This window comes from Pongo abelii, chromosome 11 (genome assembly GCF_028885655.2).
Source record: "Pongo abelii isolate AG06213 chromosome 11, NHGRI_mPonAbe1-v2.0_pri, whole genome shotgun sequence".
In the NCBI taxonomy this organism is placed as follows: Eukaryota; Metazoa; Chordata; class Mammalia; order Primates; family Hominidae; genus Pongo; species Pongo abelii.
Window position 1 is genome coordinate 26,578,193 of NC_071996.2, and position 25,951 is coordinate 26,604,143.

At 42.0% G+C, this 25,951-nt stretch overlaps 1 protein-coding gene and 1 non-coding gene across 26 annotated transcripts in view; one reads left to right on the plus strand and one right to left on the minus strand.

Moving 5' to 3' along the window:
• Window positions 1–25,951, plus strand: part of CLASP1 (cytoplasmic linker associated protein 1) — a 310,798-nt gene that overhangs the window by 93,195 nt on the left and 191,652 nt on the right. For all 25 annotated transcript variants that reach the window (XM_063712719.1, XM_063712722.1, XM_063712720.1 and 22 more), the window contains exon 3: window positions 25,680–25,758. In XM_063712719.1, the coding sequence (XP_063568789.1) occupies window positions 25,680–25,758 (79 nt within the window). The remainder of the gene's footprint in view (window positions 1–25,679; window positions 25,759–25,951) is intronic.
• LOC112132491 (U4atac minor spliceosomal RNA) lies at window positions 24,984–25,109 on the minus strand. Its single transcript, XR_002914257.2, has one exon. It is a non-coding gene; the product is annotated as a U4atac minor spliceosomal RNA (small nuclear RNA).

The following is a 25,951-nucleotide window of genomic DNA, read 5'->3' on the forward strand; positions in this document are numbered from 1 at the left end:
AGTAGACCTTGAGTGGGCTGGGATTGGAAGCAAGGATACAAGTAGGACAGAGTGATAATGTCTTGATGGCAGTCATTGTATTCGGGTTTGTTAATTGGAATACGTAGTTTATGATATTTACCTTCTTTTCTGTTTGTCTTATTCAGCTTCCCTCCATCCTCCTCCTCAAAATTTGCTATCATTATAGTTGATGCTGATTATAGATGAATAAAAACCTATCTTCTGGAAGGTTGCAGTCTAGACTCTTGGCATTAGAGAAATAGATCGTTTTAAAAATCAGAGGTCACAAATGAGTCTGACTGCTAGAAGAACAGTATAATAGGTGGCTGGAAACACAACTTCTGTCTCAGGCTGGTGGATATTGGTGGGAGGCCACTGAAGTTGATGAGGCTTGAAGCGTGTCCTGAAAGAGGCACAAGAGCAGACAGCAGAGAGAACGCACAGTGCTGCAGGCAGGAGCATGCGAGAGCACAGCACATCCAGGAAAACTGCAGACGATTCATGGGCCACAGAGAGACCTGCTGAGAGACCTCACTGCAGCCTTGACCTCCCAGGGAGCAGCGTGAGCTCTCCAGGGAGTTCTCGACTCCATTAGGACTCTGGGTCTGCACAGACCATGTTGCTTTCCACCCACAGCTCTCAGTTCCTGACCCAGGGCCTTGCTTTCTTCCACAACAGCCAATATTTCTGGATAGAGAAATAAGAAATACTTGTTTTGGGCAAGTATAATAAGTTCTTCTGTGCATGATTCAGTCACTAGGAGAATTGTTTTAAGCCTACTAACAGATTTTGCCTTTCTTAAAAATGGCTTTATTGAGGTATAATTTATATACCATAAAATTTACCTGTTAAATGTACAATTTAATTATTTTTAGTAAAATTACAGAGTTGTGCAACCATCTTCACATTTCTCTATCAGCCCAAAAAGATCCCTCAGGCCATTTGCAGTCAACCCTCACTTCTACCCCTAGCTCTAGGCAATGATGTATCTGTTTTCTGTTTCTACTGATTTGCCCTTTCTGGACATTTCCTATAAATGGGAACATATAATATGTAGTCTTTTAATCTAATTCCTTTTTTTTTAAGACAAGGTCAGGCAGGTATGCAGTGGTGCCATCTCAGCTCACTGCAGCCGTGAACTCCTGGGCCTACCCCATCCTCCCACCTTAACCTCCTGAGTAGCTGGGACCACAGGGCAAGTGCCACCACTCCTGGCTAATTTTTTTTTTTTTACTTTTTGTAGAGGCAGGGTCTTCCTGTGTTGCCCAGGCTGGTCTCAAACTCTTGGGCTCAAGCAGTCCGCCTGCCTTGGCCTTCCAAAGTGTTAGGATTACAGGTGTGAGCCACTTCAACCAGCCTATCTGATTTATTGTACTTCACATCATGTTTTCATGCTTCGTCTATGTCATAGCATGTGTCAATAGTTTGTTCTTCTTTATTGTTGTTATTTCTTTCTTTTTAATTTATTTTTTGAGACAGGGTCTTGCTTTGTTGCCCAGGCCAGAGTGCAGTTGGTGATCATGGCTCACTGCAGCCTTGACCTCCCAGGCTCAACTGGTCCTCCCACCTCAGCCTCCAGTATAGCTGGGACTACAGGCACACGCCACCACACACATCTAAGTTTTTTTTTTTTTTTTTTAAAGATATGGCATCTGACTATGTTACCTAGGCTAATCTTGAACTACTGCGCTTTAAGCAGTTCTCCCATCTTGGCCTCCCAAAGTTCGGAAATTGCAGGTGTGAGCCACTGTCTGTAGCCTGTTGAGTGTTATTTAATTATATGGATCTACCACATTTTGTTTATCCATTCATAATTTGATGGACATTTGGCTTATTTCTGCTTTTTGCCATTGTGAATAATACTGCTATATGAATTATGACAGCATTTCATAATTATGCATTAATTCATAATTAATGATGAATAATTAAAGATACAAATCTTTATGTGACCATACCTTTTTATTTTTTACTTATTTATTTACTTATTTTTGAGACGGAATCTTGCTCTGTCACCAGGCTGGAGTGCAGTGACGCGATCTCGGCTCACTGCAGCCTCCGCCTCCCAGGTTCAAGCGATTCCCCTGCCTCAGCCTCCCTAGTAGCTGGGACTACAGGTGCCTGCCACCACGCCTGGCTAATTTTTTGTATTTTAGTAGAGACAGGGTTTCACCATGTTGGCCAGGATGGTCTCCATCTCCTGACCTCATGATCCTCCCACCTTAGCCTCCCAAAGTGGTGGGATTACAGGCGTGCGCCACCATGCCTGGCCCATTTTTGTTTTTAAAAAATGCAGTACCTTGCTATTTTATTTTATTTTTAAATTTTATTTATTTACTTTTAAAGTTTTATTTTAGGTTCCAGAGTACATGTGAAGGTTTGTTACAGAGGTGAACTCATGTCACAGGGGTTTGTTGTACAGATTATTTCATCACCCAGGTATTAAGCCCAGTACCCAAAAGTTATCTTTTCTGCTCCTCTCCCTCCTCCCACCCTCCACCCTCAAGTAGGCCTCAGTGTCTGTTGTTCCCTTCTTTGTGTTCATGTGTTCTCATCGTTTAGCTCCCACTTACAAGTGAGAACATGCAATATTTGGTTTTCTGTTTCTGCGTTAGTTTGCTAAGGATAATAGCCTCCAGCTCCATCCATGTTCCCATAAAAGATGTGATCTCATTCCTTTTTATGACTGCATAGTATTCCATGGTGTGTATGTACCACTTTTTCATTATCCAGTCTGTCACTGATGGGCATGTAGGTTGATTCCATGTCTTTGCTATTGTGAATAGTGCTGCAGTTAACATACACATGCATGTGTCTTTATGGTAGAATGATTTATATTCCTTTGGGTATATACCCAGTAATGGGATTGCTAGGTCGAATGGTAGTTCTGCTTCTAGCTCTTTGAGGAATTGCCAGACTGCTCTCCACAGTGGTTTAACTAATTTACACTCCCACCAACAGTGTGTAAGTGTTCCCTTTTCTCTGCAACCTCACCAGCGTCTGTTACTTTTTGACTTTTTAATAATAGCCATTCTGACTGTGTGAGATGGTATCTCATTGTGGTTTTGATTTGCATTTCTCTAAAGATCAGTGACGTTGAGCTTTTTTCCATATGCCTGCATGTTGGCTGCATGTATGTCTTCTTTTGAAAAGTGTCTGTTCATGTCCTTTGCCTGTATTTTAATGGGGTTGTTTTTTCTCTTGTAAATTTGTTTAAGTTTCTTATAGATGCTGGATATTAGACCTTTGTCAGATGCGTGGTTTGCAAATATTTTCTCCCATTCTGTAGGTTGTCTGTTTACTCTGTTGATAATTTCTTTTGCTGTGCAGAAGCTCTTAAGTTTAATTAGATCCCATTTGTAAATTTTTGCTTTTGTTGCGATTGTTTTTGGTGTCTTTGTCATGAAAACTTTGCCCATTCCTGTGTCCAGGATGGTATTGCTTAGGTGGTCTTCCAGGGTTTTTATAGTTTTCGGTTTGACATTTAAGTCTTTAATTCATCATGACTTGATTTTTATGTATGGTGTAAGGCAGGGGTCCAGCTTTAATCTTCTGCAGATGGCTAGCCAGTTATCTCAGCACCATTTATTGAATAGGAAGTTTTTTCCCCATTGCTTGTTTCTGTCAGCTTGTTGAAGATCAGATGGTCATAGGTGTGCAGCCTGTTTCTGGGCTTTCTATTCTGTTCCATTGGTCTATATGCCTGTTTTTGTATGAGTAGCATGCTGTTTTGGTTACTGTAGTATAGTTTGAAGTCAGGTAATGTGATGCCTTCAGCCTTGTTCTTTTTGCATAGGATTGCCTTGGCTATTCGGGCTTTTTTTCTTGTTCCATATGAATTTTAAAATATTTTTTTCTAGTTCTTTGAAGAATGTCAGTGGTAGTTTTAATAGGAATAGCACTGAATCTGTAAATTGCTTTGGGTAGTATGACCATTTAATGATATTGATTCTTCCTATCCATGGGCATGGGATATTTTTCCATTTGTTTGTGTCTTCTCTGATTTCTCTGAGCAGTGTTTTGTAACTCATTGTAGAGATCTTTTACCTCCCTGGTTCGCTGTATTCCTAGGTGTTTTATTCTTTTTGTGGCAATTGTGAATGGGAGTTCATTCATGCCTTGACTCTCTGCTTGCCTGTTGTTGGTGTATAGGAATGCTAGTGATTTTTGTATATTGATTTTGTATCCAGAAACTTTGCTGAAGCTGTTTATCGCTGAATGAGCTTTTGGGCCGAGACTGTGGGGTTTTCTAGATATAGAATCGTATTGTCTACAAATAGGGATAGTTTGACTTCCTCTCTTCTTATTTGGATGCCCTTTATTTCTTTCTCTTGCCTGATTGCTCTAGCTAGGCCTTCCAATACTATGTTGAATAGGAGTGGTGAGAGTGAGCATCCTTGTCTTGTGCTGGTTTTCAAGGGGAATGCTTCTAGCTTTTCCCCATTCAGTATGGTGTTGGCTGTGGGTTTGTCAGAGGTGGCTGTTACTTTGAAGTATGTTCCTTCAATACCTAATAACATGAAGGGGTGTTTAATTTTATTGAAAACCCTTTCTGCATCAGTTGAGATAATCATGTGGTTTTGTCTTCAGTTCTGTTTATGTGATCAATCACATTTATTGATTTGCATATGTTGAACCAACCTCGCATCCCAGGGATGAAGCTTATTTGATCATAGTGGATTAGCTTTTTGATGTGCTCCTGGATTCGGTTTGCAAGTATTTTGTTGAAGATTTTTGTATCAATGTTCATCAAGGATATTGGCTTGAGGTTTCTTTTTTTGTTGTGTCTCTTCCAGGTTTTGGTATTAGTATGATGGTGGCCTAGTAGAATGAGTTGGGTAGGAGTCCCTCCTCCTCAAGTGTTTGGAATAGTTTCAGTAGGAATGGTATCAGCTGTTCTTTGTACATCTAGTAGAATTTGGCTGTGAATTTGGTTGGTAGGCTTTTTATTACGAATTCAGTTTTGGAGCTCATTATTTGTCTGCTCAGGGAATCAGTTTCTTCCTGGTTCAGTCTTAGGAGACTGTATGTGTCCGGGAATTAATTCATCTCTTCCAGGCTTTCTAGTTTGTGTGCATAGAGGTGTTCATAGTAGTTTCTGATGGTTTTTATTTTTATGGGGTCAGCAGTAACATTTTCTTCATCATTTCTAATTGTGTTTATTTGGATCTTCCCTTTTATCTTCTTTATTAGTCTAGCTAGCAGCCTATTTATCTTATTAATTTTTTAAAAAAAACTCCTGGATTTGTCCATTTTTTTAAATTGTTTTTCATGTCTCAATTTCCTTCATTTCAACTCTGATTTTGGTTATTTCTTGTCTTCTGCTAGCTTTTGGGTTGATTTGTCCTTGTTTCTCTAATTCTTTCAGTTGTGATGTTAGGTTGTTAACTTGAGATCTTTCTTTTTATGTTGGCATTTAGTGCTATGAATTACTGTCTTAACACTGTCTTAGCTGTGTCCCAGAGATTCTGGTATGTTGTATCTTTGTTCTCATTAGTTTCAAAGAGCTTCTTGATTTCTGCCTTAATTTCTTTATTTACCCTAAAGTCTTACAGGAGCATGTTGTTTAACTTACATGTAATTGTATGATTTTCAGTGATTTTCTTAGTGTTGACTTCTATTTTTAATGTGCTGTGGTCCAAGAGTGTGTTTGGTGTAATTTCAAGTTTTTGTTTTTGTTTTTTTTTTGAGATGGAGTCTCGCTCTGTTGCCCAGGCTGGAGTGCAGTGGCGAAATCTCGGCTCACTGCAAGCTTCACCTCCCAGGTTCACGCCATTCTCCTGCCTCAGCCTCCTGAGTAGCTGGGACTGCAGGTACCCGCCACCACGCCCGGCTAATTTTTTTGTATTTTTAGTAGAGACAGGGTTTCACCATGTTAGCCAGGATGGTCTCGATCTCCTGACCTCATGATCCGCCCACCTTGGCCTCCCAAAGTGCTGGGATTACAGGCGTGAGTCACTGCGCCTGGCCTTTTTTTTTTTGCAGAGGATTGTTTCATGTCCAATTATGTGGTTGATTTTAGAGTATGTGCCATGTGATGATCTGAAGCATATATATTCTGTTATTTTTGGGTGGAGAGTTCTGTAGAGATTTATCAGATCCATTGGTCTAGTGTTGAGTTCCGGTCTTGAATATCTTTATAAATTTTCTGCCTTGATGATCTGTCTAATATTGTCAGTAGAGTGTTGACGTCTCCCAGTATTATTTTGTGGGAGTGTAAATCTCCTTGAAGGTCTCTAAGAACTTTCTTTATGAATCTGGGTGCTCTTGTGTTGGGTGCATATATGTATTTAGGATAGTTAGGTCTTCTTGTTGAATTGAACCCTTTACCATTATGTAATGCCCATCTTTGTCTTTTTTGATCTTTGTTGTTTTAAAGTCTCTTTGTCTGAAATTAGGATTGCAACCCTGGCTTTTTTCTGTTTTCCATTTGCTTGGTAGATTTTCCTCCATCCATTTAGTTTGAGCCTATGGGTGTCATTACATGTGAGATGGGTTTCTTGAATAAAGCATACCATTGGGTCTTGCTTTTTTATCCAGCTTGCCACTCTGTGCCTTTTATGTAGGGCATTTAGCCCATTTACATTCAAGGTTAGTTTTATATGTGTGTATTTAATCCTGTCATTGTGTTCTTAGCTGGTTATTATGCTGGCTTGTTTGTGTGGCTGCTTTATAGTATCGCTGGTCTGCATATTTAACACTGGTTTGTGTTTTTGCATTTGTTGGTAGTGATCTTTCCCTTCTACTATATTAATACATTTAGTGCTCCTTTCAAGATCTCTTGTAAGGCAGATCTGGTGGTAACGAACTCCTTCAACATTTGCTTATCTGAAAAAGGTTCCTATTTTTCCTTTGCTTAAAGAGCTTAGTTTGGCTGGATATGAAATTCTTGGTTGAAGATTTTTTTTTTTTATTTAAGAATGTTGAATATAGGCCCCCAATCTCTTCTGACTTACAGGGTTTTAGCTGAGAAGTCCGTTCTTAGCCTGACAGGTTTCCCTTTGTAGGTGACCTGCCCTTTCTCTCTAGCTGCCTTTAACATCCTTTCTTACATTTCAACCTTGGAAAATCTGATGATTATGTGTTTTGGGGGTGATCTTCATGTGTAGCATCTTGCAGGAGTTCTCTGTATTTCCTGAATTTGACTTTTGGCTTCTCTAGCAGGGTTGGGGAAGTTTTCATGGATGATACCCTGAAATATATTTTGTAAGTTGTTTGCTTTCTTCTCCCTTTCAGGGATACCAATTTTTCATAGATTTGGCTTCTTTACACAGTCCCATACTTCTTGAGGTTTTGTTCATTCCTTATTCTTTTTTTCACTATTTTTGTCTGACTCTTATTTCAGAGAGCCAGTCTTCAAGTTCCAAGATTCTTTCTTCAGCTTGGTTTATTCTGCTGTTAATACTTGTGAGTGCATTGTGAAATTCTTGTATTGTGTTATTCAGCTCTGTCAGATCCTTTAGGTTCTTTTTTATACTGGCTATTTTGTCCTTCAGCTCCTGTATCATTTTATTTTGGTTCTTACTTTCCTTGGATTGAGTTTTGCTATTCTCCTGAATCTCAGTGATCTTGGTTCCTATCCATATTCTGAATTCTATTTTTGTCATTCAGCCAGCTCAGCCTGGTTAAGAACTCTTGTTGGAGAACTGGTGTGGTTGTTGGAAGACATGTGACAGTTACTGGAGTTCTTGCATTGGTTTTTTGCTTGTCTCTAAGTCTGGGTGTTCCTTTAACTGCAGTATAGATCGAGTACAGTCAAGTGACTGATTTGCTGGATGTTTTCACAGGGCTGAGTCTTTGTTTAGGGTCTTTGAAGCTGACTTCTTGTCTTTGGTTTCAGAGGGTGGTATGTTAGCGAGGTATTTTTGGTGGTGAAGCTTTGGGTTGTGATCTGGTATGTGGCATGTAGGCATACTGGTCATGGTAGATTCTTGCTTGGTTGTGTGGCTCCCCCGTATTTCCTCACAGTTGCAGCCGTGTTCCCTCTCAATTCTCAAAAAGCGTGGGTTTCTCTCCACCTTGAGTACTGGCTATAGATCACAGCTTGGCACTCCCGAGCTGCTCACTGCAGCTCTGGGACAATCTCAGTGTTTATGTTTTTTTTCCAGTTTGGAGACAGCAGAGGAAGGGACCTTAGTAGTGGTTGTGGCCGAGGGTCATTTGATTGTCTCTTGTGGGCTCCACCCCAGAGAGATGCAGGTCAGCAGTCACTCAGTGCAATCAGCCCAGGATGGAGGGTCTGTGCTGTGAGCCCAAGCTGGGGGTTCCCTGTCTGGTGAAGAGTAGGGGGGTGGGTGGGTCCTTGGGAGACGGACTAGCCTCCCCTCCTTGTTGGAGGTGTGGATAAGGCACTTAGGGTCTGTGCTTCTTTGTTAGTCCGAGGGTAGCAAGGGCAGTTCCACTGCAGAGGCAGCGGCAGAGAGGCTTTCAGTTGCCATGTGGTCTCTGTCCAGGGAGTTGCTGAGTTGCTACTGGCTGGATAGCTCTGGTAAGGGGGTGGCTGGAGGCCCAGGCCTGGAGGACCTGCTGATGAGGAGATATGGGAATGGGTACCCACGTAACCGTCTGGCCACTTTTCTGTAGGGCTGCTGCAACATGTTGGGGGTCCACTCCAGTCCCCAGTTGCCTTGGATTTTCCAGTACCTGGCGGTATCAACAGTGAAGGCTGCAAAACAGCAGAGGTAGTGGCCTGCCCCTCCCTCTGGGAGCTCTGTCCCAGGAAGGTACGGATCTGTTGTCAGCCCAAAGGCACCTGTAGGTGGTGGTTGGAGACCTCAGTTGGGAGGGCCCACCCACTGAAGAGGAATGGGATCAGGGACCTGCTTAAAAAAGCAGTCTGACCTCTTTTTCATAGAGCAGCCATGCTATGCTCAGGGTCTGCTTCAGCCCCCAGTTGCTTTGGGCACTTCAAACCCAAAGGTGGAATTGCAGCTCCTTTTGCCCTGAAGCCCAGAAAGCCTGGGTATCTAAGGCTCTCAGGTCTCTGTTGGCGCCTGAGAAACGACTCTGCCAAGATTCCACGTAGCTCTGTCAGACTGAAGACCCTGGTAGAGTGGGTTCGTGAGGCAGTCTCCTGACCCGAGGGTTGTAAAAAGATCTGTGGAAGAAGCGTGGTTCCCGGGGTCCCATATTCACTCACTGCTTCCCTGAATGGGGGAAGTTCCCCTGGCTCCATTTCACTCCCAAGTGGGCCACCGTCCTGCCTTGCTTTTCTCCGTTTTCCATGGGTGGAGTTGTTTCCTTGATTGGTCCCAATGCGTGTACCTGGATGTTTAATTGAAGGTGCTGTATTTACTCGCCCCTTCGCTCCTGTCGTGAGAGCTGCGCACACTGGATGCTTCTAGTCAGCCATCTTGGCCACCCCCCTACACTTTGATTTCTATATTTCATTTCTAGGTAGATACCTAGGAATGGAATTGCAGTCATAGGGTACATGTGTGTTTCGTTTTTAAAGAAACTGCCAAGTTATTTCCAACATAACTGAATTTTTTAGGTGTTCCTTGTTTTTACTTTTTCTGGGTATCCCCTGAGAGGTAGTCTCATGGCTAAAGTATAGAGATGTGATAAATCACAGGAAATGTGTTGGGGTGGGATGTGAAAGGGAAAGGGCCTTGAAATCCATGGTTGGAAGGTACCTCGAAAGATCATTTCTGTTTCCAAGAGGCATTGCATGTAAAGCATGCCATACTTCTAAGAATCTTTCTGTTTTAAAAGGTGTTTTTGAAGCTGTCATTCTATAGAACTATAAATCCAATTAAAGAAAGTTTTTTATTTTTTTAAGTAATGAGCAAACTGTAATAGAATTCCAACTCTGAGACACTTTTTTTTTTAACCTCTACAGCTTTACCATCTCTGATATCAAGATGAGTCTTTTGATCAATTGGGTAACAGTTTGTCACCAGTTATTTCTTTGGTGTTTATAAAGTTGGTGGTGTCTTCGATTGGATGGAATGTGGAAGATATTATTGGAATAAAGATTATATTGTGGGCGGAAATGTTGAATCTGAATCTAGTTAGGTCTCTGGAGCTGGCTTCCATCTGCAGGAAGTGCACACGTAGAGGGCCAAGTTCAGCGGTGCCCAAGGAGACAGACAAAGCTGACTGTGGCTCTCTTCACAGCAGAACTGACCAGATTTCTACAGCATGAAAATGACACGAAAAGAAATGGGATAGGAGGGGCCCACTCTAGAGTCAGGGAACCTTTAGAATAACCTGGAATTGTCATGTGCCATACCTGCTAAATGTCATGTGTGGATTTTTTTGGATCATGATTCAAGCAAATGTCTGCTCCGTGCCCGCCCCGCCCCTGTGATAAAAAAAACCAAACAAGAGAAAAACAAAAACTTTTTGGAGACAAACTTGGAGATTCGATTTTGGACCATCAGCTTCGTATTCCCCCTGTTGATTTCTAGCTTGCCCTCATTCTCTGCCCTTGCTGTGCTGATTTTAATTAGGTGCCCAGGCCGGGTGCAGTGGCTGACACCTGTAATCCCCACACTGTGGGAGGCCGAGGCAGGTGGATCACTTGAGGTCAGGAGTTCAAGACCAGCCTGGCCAACATAGTGAAACCCTGTCTCTACTAAAAATACAAAAATTAGTTGGGTGTGTTGGCACATGCCTGTAATCCCAGCTACTCAGGAGGCTGAGGCAGGAGAATTGCTTGAGCCTGGGAGGTGGAGGTTGCAGTGAGCCAAGATCCCATCACTACACTCTAGCCTTAGCGACAGAGCAAGGCTCCATCTCAAAAAAAAAAAAAGAAAAAAAAAAGAAAAGAAAAGAAAAAGAAAGAAAGAAAAAATTAAGTGCCCTGCCATCATTCTGAGAATCCCTTTCGCTGTCATCTTGGTAATTGCCTTCACCTCTCTTTTGAGTTGGCCCCTCTGTTTCTAGGATCCCATGTTTTTCTCTTTTTTGGTTTATTTTCTTGTTACTGACCCAAATCCTTATTTATGGAATGGAATTGCAGTCATGTGGTACATGTGTGTTTAGTAACTCCTTATATGTCTAACAGCTTGTTCGTCCCTACCCTTATACTTGATTGATATTTGATCAAGTATATAGAATTCTAATAAGTGATCAATAAATTTTAAGTAAATAAATGAATGCACCTTCCCCCCTTTAAAAAACATGCATTGCATGAGTTAGAGAGTATGTTAAGCACAGACTATTGTTGTATTTTTCCAGATTTCAACATTTCAAGAAAGGGTAGTAATATCTTTTTTTTTTGGTATATATTTTTTAAAAGTAGTAAAATGTCATCCTGGAACTAAGATTTTTGTCAGGTTTTCACCCTGGCATGAACTCTGAGAAAAATCAGTGGAAGGAGATTACTCCTTACTTTAGGAAGGAGTTGATTTGTCTCTCATGGTGCCTCTGTGGAGATTGGAATGCTTGGAGCTATAACCAATGAGCCAATTCACAGATATTTTTGTCTCTAAAATTAGTTACAGTACACTCTCGGAACGGCTTCTGTTACACACTTTTTGTCAGAAGCACAACCAGTGGGCAGATGGTTCTCTGGAAAAAGTAGACACAGAAAAGTGATTTGACTTGGGTGTCATTACAAACTTAGTGTTCTTGGTTTGCCCTTTTGTAAGACTAGTGGATTAGTGAACATTATTTAAGCCACATAATCACGGAGTGACCTTGCCTAATTATTTGTTCATCTTTTTGGGCTTAGTTTCCTTATCTGCAAAGTAGGCATATTTATAGGTATGATATTTGCCTCAAAATATTGTTATGAGGATTAAATAGAGAATCTCTGCAAAATAGATGTTTACTGCCCCATGACTTCCCGTCTGCCCCCTACTTTTTCTTACTGTCTCTGGGCAAGTGAGTGCGTGAGAAAGGTTGTGTAAGAATCTGCTCTGCTTTGAGTAGTTTGTGGTCTTTTTGGAGAGTTACTTAGTATGCATATAAAGGAGATAGAAAAAAGTACTATTCAGATTGGGGTTTAGAGAAATTAGGAGGCTGGAGACCTTGTGGAGGGGGCTAGCTGGAACTGTCTCTTAGAAGGATTGGGACCTGGGCTTTGGAGGAGTCTAGGGAGACTCTAGGAATCTTGGGAAGGAAGAGCTGTGAGTCCTGTTGGTGGGCTGGGGGCTGCTGGGAGAGAGGAACAGGTAGGTCAGCTTGGAAGCATATCAGGGAAAATTTTGAAAGTCCATATGGGAAACTTGGATTTTTGTTTATTTCCTTAAACCATCATGAATGTCTTGGTGCCTGATCTCATGTTTATGGGATGTATCTGGATGAGAGAGACTGCAAATTTAGAGGTCTGTGACTGGATATGACCCACAAATATGTTTTGTTTGGTCTCTTTAGTGCTTTAAAATTCTCTGGATAAGTTGCCAGGGTTTAAAATCAGGAGATGTGGCCTTACTGCCCTTCAGCCCCACATGTTATCAAGTGACTGGAGCTTTAAGAGGTGCCCCAAGTTTCCATGGTCCCCTTACCCCCATCACATAACCGGTCTTATTTTTACCTACGTGTCCGAGTTTGCAGCCAGTGGTCTAGAGCAGCACTGTCCAGCACAGTAGCCATGAGCCTCCTGTGGTGGTTTACAGTTAGATTAAGCAAAGTTAAATGAAAAGTCCTGTTTCACATTTGCACTAGCTACCTTTCGTTTGCTCAGTAACCATATGTGGCTAGTGGCTACTGTATTGGACATCACTGATGTAGAACATTTCTATCATTGCTGAAAGCTGTATTGGATTGGTCTAGGTCTTCAAACAAAGGTTACTAACTCTGCCTCTCATTGTATTTTAAACCTTGTCTCCTAGTGTGACTTGGCATATTGCTGGCCTCATGTGTAATAAAAGAAAGTGGTTTGATGGTATGATGATCCTAAATACCTTTTGAAGGGTAAAATCCTTTATATGGACGATTACTGGTAATAGTCCATAACTTTGTAAGTCCCATTAATCTAATATTAATTACGTATTTTAACAGACATTTACTTTTATGGTTTATAAACTATCTCTGGAGGGCATTCCAGAAGAGGAATTTTAAAAATAGACTGCGCGGTGGCATTGTTGTTGGGTTGAGCACCCAGGCACTTCCTAGGTGACTGCTTTGAAGGATAACAAATTTGGGTAACGGTAACTACTCCCATCGTACGTGTGTATATGCAAAGTCACTGACTATCACCCTTTTCTTGAGGGGGTATTTGTGTTGTGTTTTTATTCTTGAATGTGAGAAGTACAGTGTAGAGTGCTAATTTCTCCTTACTTAGTGAGATTGCAATCTAGTCTTTTAAAATAACTAAAAAATGTGTAGAAATCAGCAGGGCATAGTCCTGTTTTTAAAGCAGCACCTAGTGCATTACATTAAAAACAGAGCTAACAGTATAGTATACAGTATGTTTTCTTTTTGACTCAGCAAATGTTTTCAGCATTTGTAATAAGGGGATGAGAGCACATATGTAGAAGTGTGTATCCATCATCGTATTGTGTAAAATAATGAAAACCCTGCATATTAGTAGGACTGGGTGAGTGATGATGATACCTAGGTACAATATTATAAAGCCACTGAAAATAGGGGTGTACATGTGTATTTATTGACTTGGGAAGATGTCCGTTGCACGTTGAATGGAAAAATGTGCATGTGCGTGTGCCTGGATGTCTTGCAGGATAGTCACCAACACAGTAACAGGGGTATTGTTGAGTGATGGAATTTTAGGCAACCTTATTTTCTTTTCTAGATTTCGTGCCTACTTTGTTTGCCCCTTAACTCAGTAAGCCACGCTTTATTATTTTTAAAAGTGCTGCTCTCATAAAGAAGGGAAATAGTACTTACTGGGTGCCTGTGACATTCCGAGCATTTTGTTGAAACTTCGTTAGCCTCATGTGTACTCTTTAAGGTAAATGTATTATTATTCTGGTTTTACTGAGTGAGCATTTGAAGCTCGGAGATGGAGCAGCTGCCATGGGAGGAGAGCTGGATGTCAGCCCCAAAGATGTGCTTACAAAGCCAGTGCTTTTTTTCCTAGCTGAGGCATTCCCAGAGCCTCAGAGAGGTGTAGCGCCAAGGCTGACGTTTGAAGTTTATCTGATATCGGCAGAGAAGGTCTTAAGCTAGCTAGAGAGAGAGAAAGAGAGATGAAAAAGACTAAAAATGTGGGGTTTTGTGTATATCATTATTATGTTATAGTGAAAATGGCTTTGGTGTAGTCAGGAGGCTCGGGCTTATTTGCAGTTTGGTCATTTACCAAACTTTACAACCCTGGATAAGTCTTTTGGTCTTTATTTTCCTTATTTCCAAAATAAGGATAATACGTTCTATATCTCAGGATTATTGTGAGATTACTCAGATTCATGCAAAATACCTTAAAACAATAAAGTGCAATATGAATGTGAACATTGTTTTTACCTCAGACAATCCAGTCTTCTGAAGCTTAAGAAATGGCCTGTTTTTACCACCTAGTTTGTCCATTATGGATGTTTTTTGGAGAAAAGGATTGAATATTCCTTTCTTTGCTCAATGAGCAGACCTCATGTTCTGGAAAGATAACTGTTCCATTTTGGGGCCTTTACAAGTGTTTTGGAGGTCTAAGCTTCTTGTTATAAACTTATAGGTCTAATGGTCAGCATCGCTCCCACTGCTCTAATTTTTAAAACTTAAAACTGTGAAGTGTGTATAGAATGTGCACAAAACACAAAGACACAATTTAATGATGTATTTTAAAGCTAATAGCTGTTTAATTGATCTTCAGGACAAGAAATAGAACATTGCATAGGACATCGCCACCAGGACTCCCCTAAGTAACCACTCTTCTGACTTTTATGATAACTGCTTTCTGGCTTTTCTTTTTAGTTTTATTATCTAAATATGCACCTTAAGATTACAGTTTATGTTTCCTTTTTTCTTTTTTTTTGATGGAGTCTCACTCTGTTGCACAGGCTGGAGTGCAGTGGTGCGATCTAGGCTCACTGCAATCTCTGCCTCCCGGGTTCAAGCGATTCTCCTGCCTCAGCCTCTAAGTAGCTGGGATTACAGGCGCCTGCCACTAGGCCCAGCTAATTTTTTGTATTTTTAGTAGAAACGGGGTTTCACCATGTTGGTCAGGCTGGTCTTGAACTCCTGACCTCTTGATTCGCTCACCTCAGCCTCCCAAAGTGCTGGGATTACAGGTGTGAACCACTGTGCCTGGCCATGTTTGCTTGGTTTTAAAAAATTAATTATTTTTAGAAATGGGGTCTCACTGTCTTGCCCACGCTGGACTTGAACTCCTGTGCTCAAGCGATCATCCAGCCTCAGCCTCCCAAGTAGCTGGGACCATAGACACCACCATGCCCACTTTATTCGCTTGTTTTTGAACTTCATAGAAATGTGGGTATGTTTCTGGCCTTTTGATTCATTCTTACAAGATTTTGTATTGCTGAGTGTAACTGTGATTCATTTATTTTCAATGTTTATTGCATCTCTTAGTATGAAACCTACAACTTCAACATTCCACAGTGGATGGACTTAAGGATTTCTAGTTTTTGGCAACTGTAGTAGTGCTGCTCTGAGCATTCTCACGCATTTCACCTGTTATATGTATGCATGTGTTTCTGTTGGTTGTATTCCTAGCAGCAGTATTGCTGCATATCTTCAGATTTGTTAGCTAATGCCAAGATGTTTTCTAAAGTGTTGATTATGCCAACTTACATTCCTGCTAGCATGCAGGAGAGTTTCTGTGGTACCACATCCTTGTTAACACTCAGTCTTGTGGGTCTTTTTCCGTTTTAGCCATTGTGAGTGTGCAGTAGTGTCTCATTTAATTTGCACTTCCTTGATGACTAGTAGAAATTGAACAACTTTTCTTAGAATGTTGACTATTGGTATCTTTTGTGAAGTGCCTCTTCACATATTTTGCCCGTTTTTCTGCTGGCTTGCCTATCAGTTGCTTTGTAGAGCACCTTTATATATTCTAGAAACAAGCCTGTTGTTGCTTATTTGTTTTGTAATATCTTCTTCTAGCGTGACTTGACTTTGACTTTATTAAGTGGTTTTGATATACCAAAGTTCTTAATTCTAATTTGGTCCGGTTCATCAACCTTGTCCTTTATCGTTTGTGTTTATTGTGTCCTGATATTTTCCTCTATCCTGGGATCATGAAGCTATTATGTTATTTTCTAAAAGGTTTATTGCTTTGCTTTCTGCACGTTTATCTATTATCAGGAATTCATTTTTTGTGCAGGGTGTGAGGTAGGAGTCAGCTTCTTTTTAAATCCATGTAGATATTCAGTTGATCCAGGGGCATCAATTTAAAAAGTAGCCCGCTTGTCACTGTTCTGTAATGCCTACTTTGTCATAAAATACCCCCATAGGCCCGAGTCTGTTTTTCATCCTGTCTGTTGGTGTACGTGTCTGTCCATCAACTGATAGCACATTGTCTTAATTCCTGTGATATTGTAATAAATCTTGATATCCATGGGGAGCAAGTTTTATCACCTTGTTTAACCAAAAGAGTGCCTTGCCATTCGTATTATCACACGTATTTTGGAATCAACTTGTTCAGTTCTTAAAAAAATACATGTTTGTGTTTATTAGGGTTTTTAGTGGAATTTTATTGAATGTTTAGATCAATTTGGGAGAACTGAAAATTTCACAGTACTGAGTATTCCAGCCTATAGTTTTATCTTTCCATTTATTTTAGCTATCTTAAAAAAATTTTAAAAATTGTTACATAGCTTTTTGGGCAGATATTTATTTTGGCTAGATTTATTCTTAGGTGTTTATTTTTATAAAATTAAAAATAGGAACATTTTTAACTTTCCTTTTTGACTTATTATGAGAATAGAAATGTAATTTTTTTCATATATATTGGCTTTGTATTAGTCTTGCAAAACTTATTAATTTTATAATGCATCTTTAGATCTTCTAGTTTTTTTTTTTTTTTTTGAGACTGAGTCTTGCTCTGTTGCCCAGGCTGGAGTGCAGTGGCACAATCTCGGCTCACTGCAACCTCTGCTTCCTGGGTTCAAGCAGTTCTCTGCCTCAGCCTCCCGAGTAGCTGGGATTACAGGTGCCTGCTGCCATGCCCGGGTAATTTTTGTATTTTTAGTAGAGATGGGGTTTCCCCATCTTGGCCAGGATGGTCTCCATCTCCTGACTTCGTGATCTGCCTGCCATGGCCTCCCAAAGTGCTGGGATTACAGGCATGAGCCACCATGCCCAGCGCCTTCTAGATTTTTTTTTACTCAGTTGTATTTTCCATTCAGAATGATAATTTTTTTTGGTCAATTTTCATATTTTTTTTTTTTTTAATTTTTTGAGACGGAGTTTTGCTCTTATCACCCAGGCTGGAGTACAATGGCGCAATCTTGGCTCACTGCAATCTCTGTCTCCCGGGTTCAAACGATTCTCCTGCCTCAGCCTCCCAAATGGCTGGGATTACAGGCATGCGCCACCATGCCCGGCTAATTTTGTATTTTTGGTAGAGACGGGGTTTCTCCATGTTGGTCAGACTGGGTTCCAACTCCTGACCTCAGGTGATCCACCCGCCTCGGCCTTCCAAAGTGCTGGGATTACAGGCGTGAGCCACCACGCCTGGCCACTTTTATTTTATTTTTTTCTTGCCAAAATTAGTTAGCTAGGACTGCAGATACAATGTTGAACAGAAATTGTACAGTGGATATTTTTGTCATGTTCCAGTCTCAGAGAGAAAGCTTTCAGCATTTCATCATTAAGTGTGATGCTTTTTGTAGGTTTGAAAAAAATATATCCTTTATGAAGTTAAGGAAGAATCTTTCTTTTCCTAATCAGCTAAGAATTTTTAATCATGAATGCAGTGGATGTTCAGTTTCTCAGATGCTTTGTATCTTTTGCGGTGATTAACATAATAAAGGGGAAAATCATGTTATTAATATGGCAAGTTACATGGAATGATTTATTGTTAAACCAGTAGCACCAGGACAGTCACTAAAATTGAATTTAAAAGAATGGATAGCTTCTAAGATAAGTATTGAAAAGTTCTTTTAGTTTTTGTATGAGAATTATTTCACTTTCTAGAAAGGTATATTTTACAGATCATAGAATTATAGGTTGGTAATTAGTAATTGTCTTTCTTCACTTTGCTGATGCATTTCTTTATTGTTGGCAGTATTGGTCTTAATTTTCATCTTTTAAACAATGTAGCTAATGTATCTAGGTTTGGATTTCTTTTTCCTTAGTGTGCTGTGATACACTGGGTTTCTTGAATCTGTGGCTTGATGTTTTTCTTCAGTTTTTGGAACATTTTCAGCCATTATCTCTTCAGGTATTGCTTCTCTCTCTCTCTCTCTTTTTTTTTTTCTTGGACACAGGATCTTGCTCTGTCACCCAGGCTGGAGTGCAGTGACAAGATCACGGCTCACTGCAGCCTCAACCTCCTGGGCTTGAGCGATCCTCTCACCTCAGCGTTCCGAGTAGCTGAGACTACAGGCTTGTGCCACCAGGCCTGGCTAATTTTTGCATTTTTTGTAGAGACAGGATTTTGCCATGTTGCTAAGGCTGGTCTCAAACTCCTGGGCTCAAGCGATCTGCCCGCCTTGACCTCTGAAATTGCTGGGATTACAGGTGTGAGCCACTGTGCCCGGCCTTTTATTCTTTTTAAAGGTGTAAAATTCAGTGGTTTATAGTACATTCACAGAGTTGTACAACCATCACCACTATCTAATTTTAGAGCATTTCTATTACCCCATAACACAAGCTTCATAACCATCAGCTATTGTTTAAAAGTTATTTCTAATTGTAGTAAGATATACAGAACATAAAATTCACCATGTAACTAGTTTTGTGTACAATTCAGCGGCATTAAGTACATTTGAATTGTGCAACCATCACCAACGTCTCTTTCCAGAATGTTTTTCTCTTGTAAAACTGACACCCAATAGCCATTAAATAATAACTCTCATTTCTCCCTTCCACAACCCCTGGCAGCCACCAGTTCACTTTCTGTATCAGTGAATTTGACTACTCTAGGTGTTTCATGTAAGTGGAACCAGACAATATTTGTCTTTGTGACTGGCTTACTTTATTCCACATAATGCCTTCAAGGTTCAACCATGTTGTAGTGTTTCAGAAAAGGCCTAAAGTTCCATTGTATGGGTAGACTGGTAGACTCCATTTTGTATATTCATTCATCTGTCAATCAACACTTCAGTTGTTTTCACCTTTTTACTCTTGTAGGTAATGATGCTGTGAACATGGGTTTACAACTGTCTTTGGAAACTCTGCTTTTACTTCTTTTGGGTATATGCCCAGAAGTGGAATTGCTGGAATCATATGGTAATATTATTTTTAATCTTTTTTTTTTTTTTTTTTTTTTTGAGACAGTCTCGCTCTGTCACCCAGGCTGGAGTGCAGTGGCACAATCTTGACTCACTGCAAGCTCCACCTCCCAGGTTCATGCCATTCTCCTGCCTCAGCCTCCCGAGTAGCTGGGACTACAGGCGCCCGCCACAACAGCCGGCTAATTTTTTTGTATTTTTAGTAGAGACGGGGTTTCACTGTGTTAGCCAGGATGGTCTCGATCTCCTGACTTCGTGATCCGCCAGCCTCAGCCTCCCAATGTGCTGGGATTACAGGCGTGAGCCACCGTGCCCAGCCCGAATCTTTTTTGAGGAACTGCTATAACCATTTTCCACAACAACTCCACCATTTTATACTTCACCAGCAGTATACAAGAATTCCAGTTTCTCTACATCTTCACCAACACTATTTATTTTTTATTTTTTAATAAAATAGGGCTGGGTGCAGTGGCTCATGCCTGTAATCCCAGCACTCTGGGAGGCCAACACAGTCGGATCGCTTGAGTCCAGAAGTTCAAGACCAGCCTGGGCAACATGGCAAAACCCCTCCTCTACAAAAACACAAAAAATTAGCTGGGTGGTGTGGTGGCACGTGCCTGTAGTCCCAGCTACTGGGGAGGGGGCGGGTTGCTGAGGCGGGAGGATCACTTGAAGCTGGGAGATGGAGGTTGCAGTGAGCCGAAATCACGCAGCTACACTCCAGCCTGGGTGACAGAGCATGATCCTATCTCCAAAAAAAAAAAAAAAAAAAAAAAAAAAATTCTAATGAATGTCAGCCGTTGCTTTATACCTATTGTCTCTCATTTCTTCTTTTTGAATTCCATTTAAACTTGATGTTTTCTCTCTATTCTCTCTTGCCTATTCTTTTGAATATTCCATCTTTTTGCTTCTCTTTACTTTATTCTGGATTTTTTCTGCAGACTTAGTTTCCTGTTTAGTTCTCTTCATGTATTTACAGCGCACTTAGGAAAAAGAGCCCATTCATTGAGTATTTAATTTTCTCTTATATTATTTGTTTAACCTATGTAACTTTAAAAGTTGTCATTTCTCTACCCAAAACTTTAATCATGTGTTTTTTCTTCTTAGACATAATAAGACTTGTTATTTAATTTAATTAATTTATTTATTGAGACAAGGTGTCTCTCTGTCGCCCAGGCTGGAGTGCAGTGGCGCGATCTCCACTCGCTGCAACTTCCACCTCCCAGGCTCAAGTGATCCTCCCACCTCAGCTTCCTGAGCAGAGCAGCTGGGACCACAGGTGCACGCCACCACGCCCAGCTAATTTTTGTATTTTTTCATAGAGATGGCATTTCGCCACGTTGCCCAGGCTAGTCTTGAACTCCTAAGCTCAGGCAATCCGCCTGCTCTGCCTGCCTCGGCCTCCCAAAGTGCTGGGATTACAGGCGTGAGACACTACACCCGGCCTGACTTGTTATTTTAAAGTCCATTTGCAATTATTCTCCTATCCAGGGATCCAGAGTCCAGGTTGGTCTTTGTTTCTGCTAGTTTTCATTTACTTTGTCCTGTGTGAACGGTTATCTTTGGTTATGTTTCAGATGTTCTCTTTGAAAAATTGTTACAGGAATAGGCCAGGCGCAATGGCTCACGTCAGTAATCCCAGCACTTTGGGAACTGAGGCAGGCAGATTGCTTGAGGTCAGGAGTTCGAGAACGGTCTGGCCAACATGATAAAACCCCGTCTCTACTAAAAATACAAAAATTAGCCGGGCTGATAACACATCCCAGCTACTCGGGAGGCTGAAGCACGAGAATCTCTTGAACCCGGGAGGTTGCAGTGAGCAGAGATCGTGCCATTGCGCTCCAGCATGGGCGACAGAGCGAGACTCCGTCTCAAAAAAACAAACAACAACAACAAAAGAAAAATTTTTATGGGAATAATCCAAGGACTAGATTATTAAGATGATGTTTTCTTTATCCAAAAATGACTTGTGCTTTTATCTGTTCAGGGCTTTTGGGCACAAACAGTCTAAACTCACTTTAATCTGATGTCAGGGATTAGGATTTTTCCGGGCCGCCCAGATGCTTGGAAACTGGGCTGCAGTCCCTGTGAAGGCTGTTTTATTTCCAACTCACTCTCCTCCTAAAGTCTAGCCATTTGGGTTTCCAGCACATGTGGTAGAGGGTTAACTAGGTCACCAACTTTGGAGGGCTTTGGAATCTAACCTTTGCCCTCCTAGATGACCCAAGAGGTTATTAAAAGTGATTCTCTGTGCCCTTTCCCAGTGTATAAATGGCCCCAGGGCAAAGTGAACCAGTTGTTGCAGGCTCATATCTGTGAATTTTGGTTGTCTGTGTTTCTTGACCTGGAAGTTCTTCTGTGCCTTCTTAGTTCTCTGATGCTGCAGATGTTCTCTTATATCCAGCATTTTTAGTTGTGCTCGGCAGGAGTGTTGGTCCCAGTGACCTGGTCAACCCTCTTCTCTCTTTTACAAAAGAGTCTTTTAAAGGTTTTTAGGATAAAGAAGATGTGTTGGACCTTGAGAACTCATCTATTCCAGTCTCATTCACATCAATACAGTAGGGTTTATTGATCACCTACCTCGTACCCAGCATTGTGCTACTTATTATGGGAATTCTGAGGAAATGCAAGATTATGGTATTCCTTACATTCAAGGAGTGTAGCTGGGGAAACAAGCACAAACGTAGATAATTAAGTAAAATGTCAGAGGCAGTGCTCAAGGGTCACGCAGAGTTAATGGTGTTGGAAGAAAAAAATTACAACAAATTTAAAGATTTTGATTGACTTTTATTCGTGACTGTAGAATCAGGTAACACCTCATTCCATAAAACAGAATTGTGTATTCCAGTGAGCCATGCAGAAGAAGTTGGTTTTATAAACCTAAGGGCTGAAGAAAGCAGAAATAGGAAAAGAAAAAAAAGTACCCTTACCACTTGCCAGGCACAGTTTACATACACACTTTATTTAATCCTCACAACAACCCACAAGGTAGCTGTTATTATTGTCTCTCTTTTACAGATGAGGAGGTTTAGGCACAAAGAGGTTTTTATAGTTAATTATCAGAGTGGTCTTCTGGGCAAGGACTTTTTCATGTATCCCTTTCTTCAGTAGGGAAATGGAAACCCAGGAGAAGGGCCTGAGCTGTGAAAGTGCCTGGAACTGCCTTCTGTCCTCCTGGCTGGCACCCTGGACCTCTCCTGTCCTATTTCTCTGGGGCTCAGGTGCATCTACCCACTCAGTCTTCTTTGGGAGTTTCCAGGCTCCCCAGTTCCTCTAGGCAACGCATTGAAACTTGACTATCCGGGGCTTAGCGAGGCCTTCTCTGCTCAGACCTACCAAGTAAACTGCCATCCTGGAAAAGCTGACGTCAGCTTTCCCCCAAATAAACAATAGTCCTCTTTACCTTAGCCTTGAAAGATGTATGAAGGGATGTTTCTGTCATGAATAACACCCCTACCTGCAACCAGTAATGCAGCTGTGCAGATAAGCTTAAGATTTCACCAGACAAAAGCTAAATAACTCAAGTGATGGGCTGTTCTTTTTAAAAAATAAACTTTTTTACAGAAAAATTACAAAGATAATATCATCTCATTATTATATCTAACATTAATGTGGTTTATTACAATTAATGAGCCAGTGTTGATGTATTATTATTAACTAGAGTTCATGCTTTATTCATATTTCCTTAGTTTCTACCTAAGGAAAAATGTCATCTTTCTGTTTCACACTCTCTTCCAGGATACCTCATTACATTTAGTTGTTATGTTTCCCTCGGCTCCTGTTTGCTCTGACAGTTTCTCAGAGTTCTTGTTTTTGATGACCTGGACAGTTTTGAGGGGTACTGGTCAGGTGTTTTGTAGGATGCCCCTCTATTGGAATTTCTCTGATGTTTTCCTGATGTTTAGACTGGGCTTAAGGGTTTTGGGAAGGACTATCACAGAGGCAAAATGCCGTTTCCATGACATCATATCAAGTATACTTGATGTTGACCTCCACCGTCTGGCTGAGGTTGCGTCTGTCAGTTTTCTCCGCAGGATAGTTACTCCCCCACTTCATGCTGTACTCTGGAAGGAAGTCATAGTGTGAAGCCTAATCCTTTTTAGCTCGAAAGTAGAGTCATTATTTTAAAGTGTTTATACCATTATTATATTATTAAAAAAATCTGTTTACAAATTGTTCTCTTTATAAAAGTTTTAAAAATTATTTTCTGGCTGGGCGCGGTGGCTCACGCCTGTAATCCCAGCACTTTGGGAGGCCGAGACGGGCGAGGTCAGGAGATGGAGACCATCCTGGCTAACACGGTGAAACCCCGTCTCTACTAAAAAAATAGAAAAAATTAGCCGGGCGTGGTGGCGGGCGCCTGTAGTCAGTCCCAGCTACTCTGGAGGCTGAGGCAGGAGAATGGCGTGAACACGGGAGGCGGAGCTTGCAGGGAGCCGAGATCGCACCACTTACACTCCAGCCTGGGCGACAGCGAGACTCCGTCTAAAAAAAAAAAAAAATTATTTTATTCAATATTGTCAACTAGCCAGTTTCTTGCAAGAACATTTTATATATTGTGGGGATTATTGGGCCAATTTAGATTCCTTCAGTTTTGAAGCAGTGGATTTCAAAGCCGAATAGAAAAGTCTGCAGTTTTTGCTTTTATCAGCCGCCAGAGGCAGGCACAGGCTGTATACAAGAAATCCTAACTGTTGCCCCGTCCTGTTTGGTTGTTGTGTGAACATTGGGCAGTGCCCGGCTTTGTGTTGGAAGCATGTTTAATGAAGTCTCACAGTGCAAAACTGCTTCCTACAGAGGAAGGGGTTAATCTGACTATTGGACCATTCCACAAAAAGCTCACTATTTCACATTTCTTTTTCTTTTTTTTTTTTTTTGAGACCGAGTCTTGCTCTGTCGCCAGGCTGGAGTGCAGTGGCCCGATATCGGCTCATTGCAACCTCCGCCTCCCAGGTTCAAGCGATTCTCCTGCCTCAGCCTCCCAAGTAGCTGGGACTACAGGCTTGCGCCACCAGGCCCAGCTAATTTTTGTATTTTTAGTAGAGATGGGGTTTCACCACGTTGGCCAGGATGGTCTCTATCGCCTGACCTCCTGATCCACCCGCCTCGGCCTCCCCAAGTGCTGGGATTACTTTTTTTTTTTTGAGACGGAGTCTCGCTGTCGCACAGGCTGGAGTGCAGTGGCGCGAGCTCTGCTCACTGCAGGCTCCACCCCCCCGGATTCACGCCATTCTCCTGCCTCAGCCTCCGAGCAGCTGGGACTACAGGCGCCCGCCACCTCGCCTGGCTAATTTTTTGTATTTTTAGGAGAGACGGAGTTTCACCGTGTTAGCCAGGATGGTCTCGATCTCCTGACCTCGTGATCCGCCCGCCTCGGCCTGCCAAAGTGCTGGGATTGCAGGCGTGAGCCACCGCGCCCGGCCTGGATTACATTTTATGTGAGATGCAAAGACCTACTGAAATTCCGTCTCCTATTGTAATTTGACCTAGACTACTGGGTTGGCTTAGCATAAAGGAGTTTACAGGACAGTCGAAGTAGATGGTCGGGGTAAAGTTACTTTGAAACGCTGAAACTTTTCCCGTTTTTACGACAAAAAAACCTAAAACAATCTGTTAAAACCGTGAAACCACGTATGTTGTGTACCACCTACTGGCTTAACGATGAAATTGTAGCTTACTTATAATCTACTGCTATTTTAAACTTGAAGTTCTTGAAAAACAGGTTTTCATTTTTCCAAAAATTGCACCAAAGTAAAGCAAAGCTTTAGTTGATGCGGGTGTGTTGTTTAGGCGTTAGCAGTACTGTCCTCACTAGGCGCTCATTGGACAGCAGCGCAACCCCAAGAAAAGGATGGTTGCGGCACAATATTTTTGCGCTGCAAGCAGGAAGCGCCAATACCTGAATGGGTTGTGGTAATTAATTCGTGAGCCTCGCCCTAGTCGGTCTGGTAGCTAACTTACCTCCAGCCTCCATAGCTTTCGACGACACCACCAATTCTTTGTTTTCTGAGGCTCTGAAGGGTCGCAAAAGCGGCGGCTCGGTTTTACCCAGAAGACCACGCGTCGGCCGCTCGAAAATTTGCATACGCTTTTCCCGCCGGGGCGGGGCTGGCGGGGGCGGGACCGACAGGGGCGGGACCGCGGCGCGCTATTGAACTCCACGGGCAGCTAACCCGGGTTTGGCTACGCTGTATTGCCTTTTATTTCGTTTCTCCTCACCGAGTATTTTCCATTATAGCTGTACACAGCTCTTTTTGTGGAAGATCATCCTTCCTCGTGCTAATCTCTTTGGTCCTCCAGTCGGCATGCGTCTGGACTCTCGGACTGCGTCTGGGCCAGAAATGTCTAGGCGTCCCTGGAGCGGGTGGGCGGGAGCACTGCCCCGCAGGCCGGCCGCTAACAGGCTCCCGGTGTTTCCCGTTGCAGGTGGTTCTGCTGGGCATGGACATCCTGTCCGCCCTGGTGACTCGGCTGCAGGATCGGTTCAAGGCGCAGATCGGCACAGGTGAGCTGCGGCACTTGTGGAGCGGACCCGGCCCTTTCACACCCCCAGCCTTCCCTCGGCCTCCCCCGCTCCTTCACTTAGCTGCTCCCAAACCCTCCCAGCAGCCACCCTGCCTCCCCTCCAGCCCCTTCTCTCTCCCTTCCGCTCCTCCCAAACAGCCAGTCCCCGCCCTCCCCCGCAGCCCCCTTAGCAC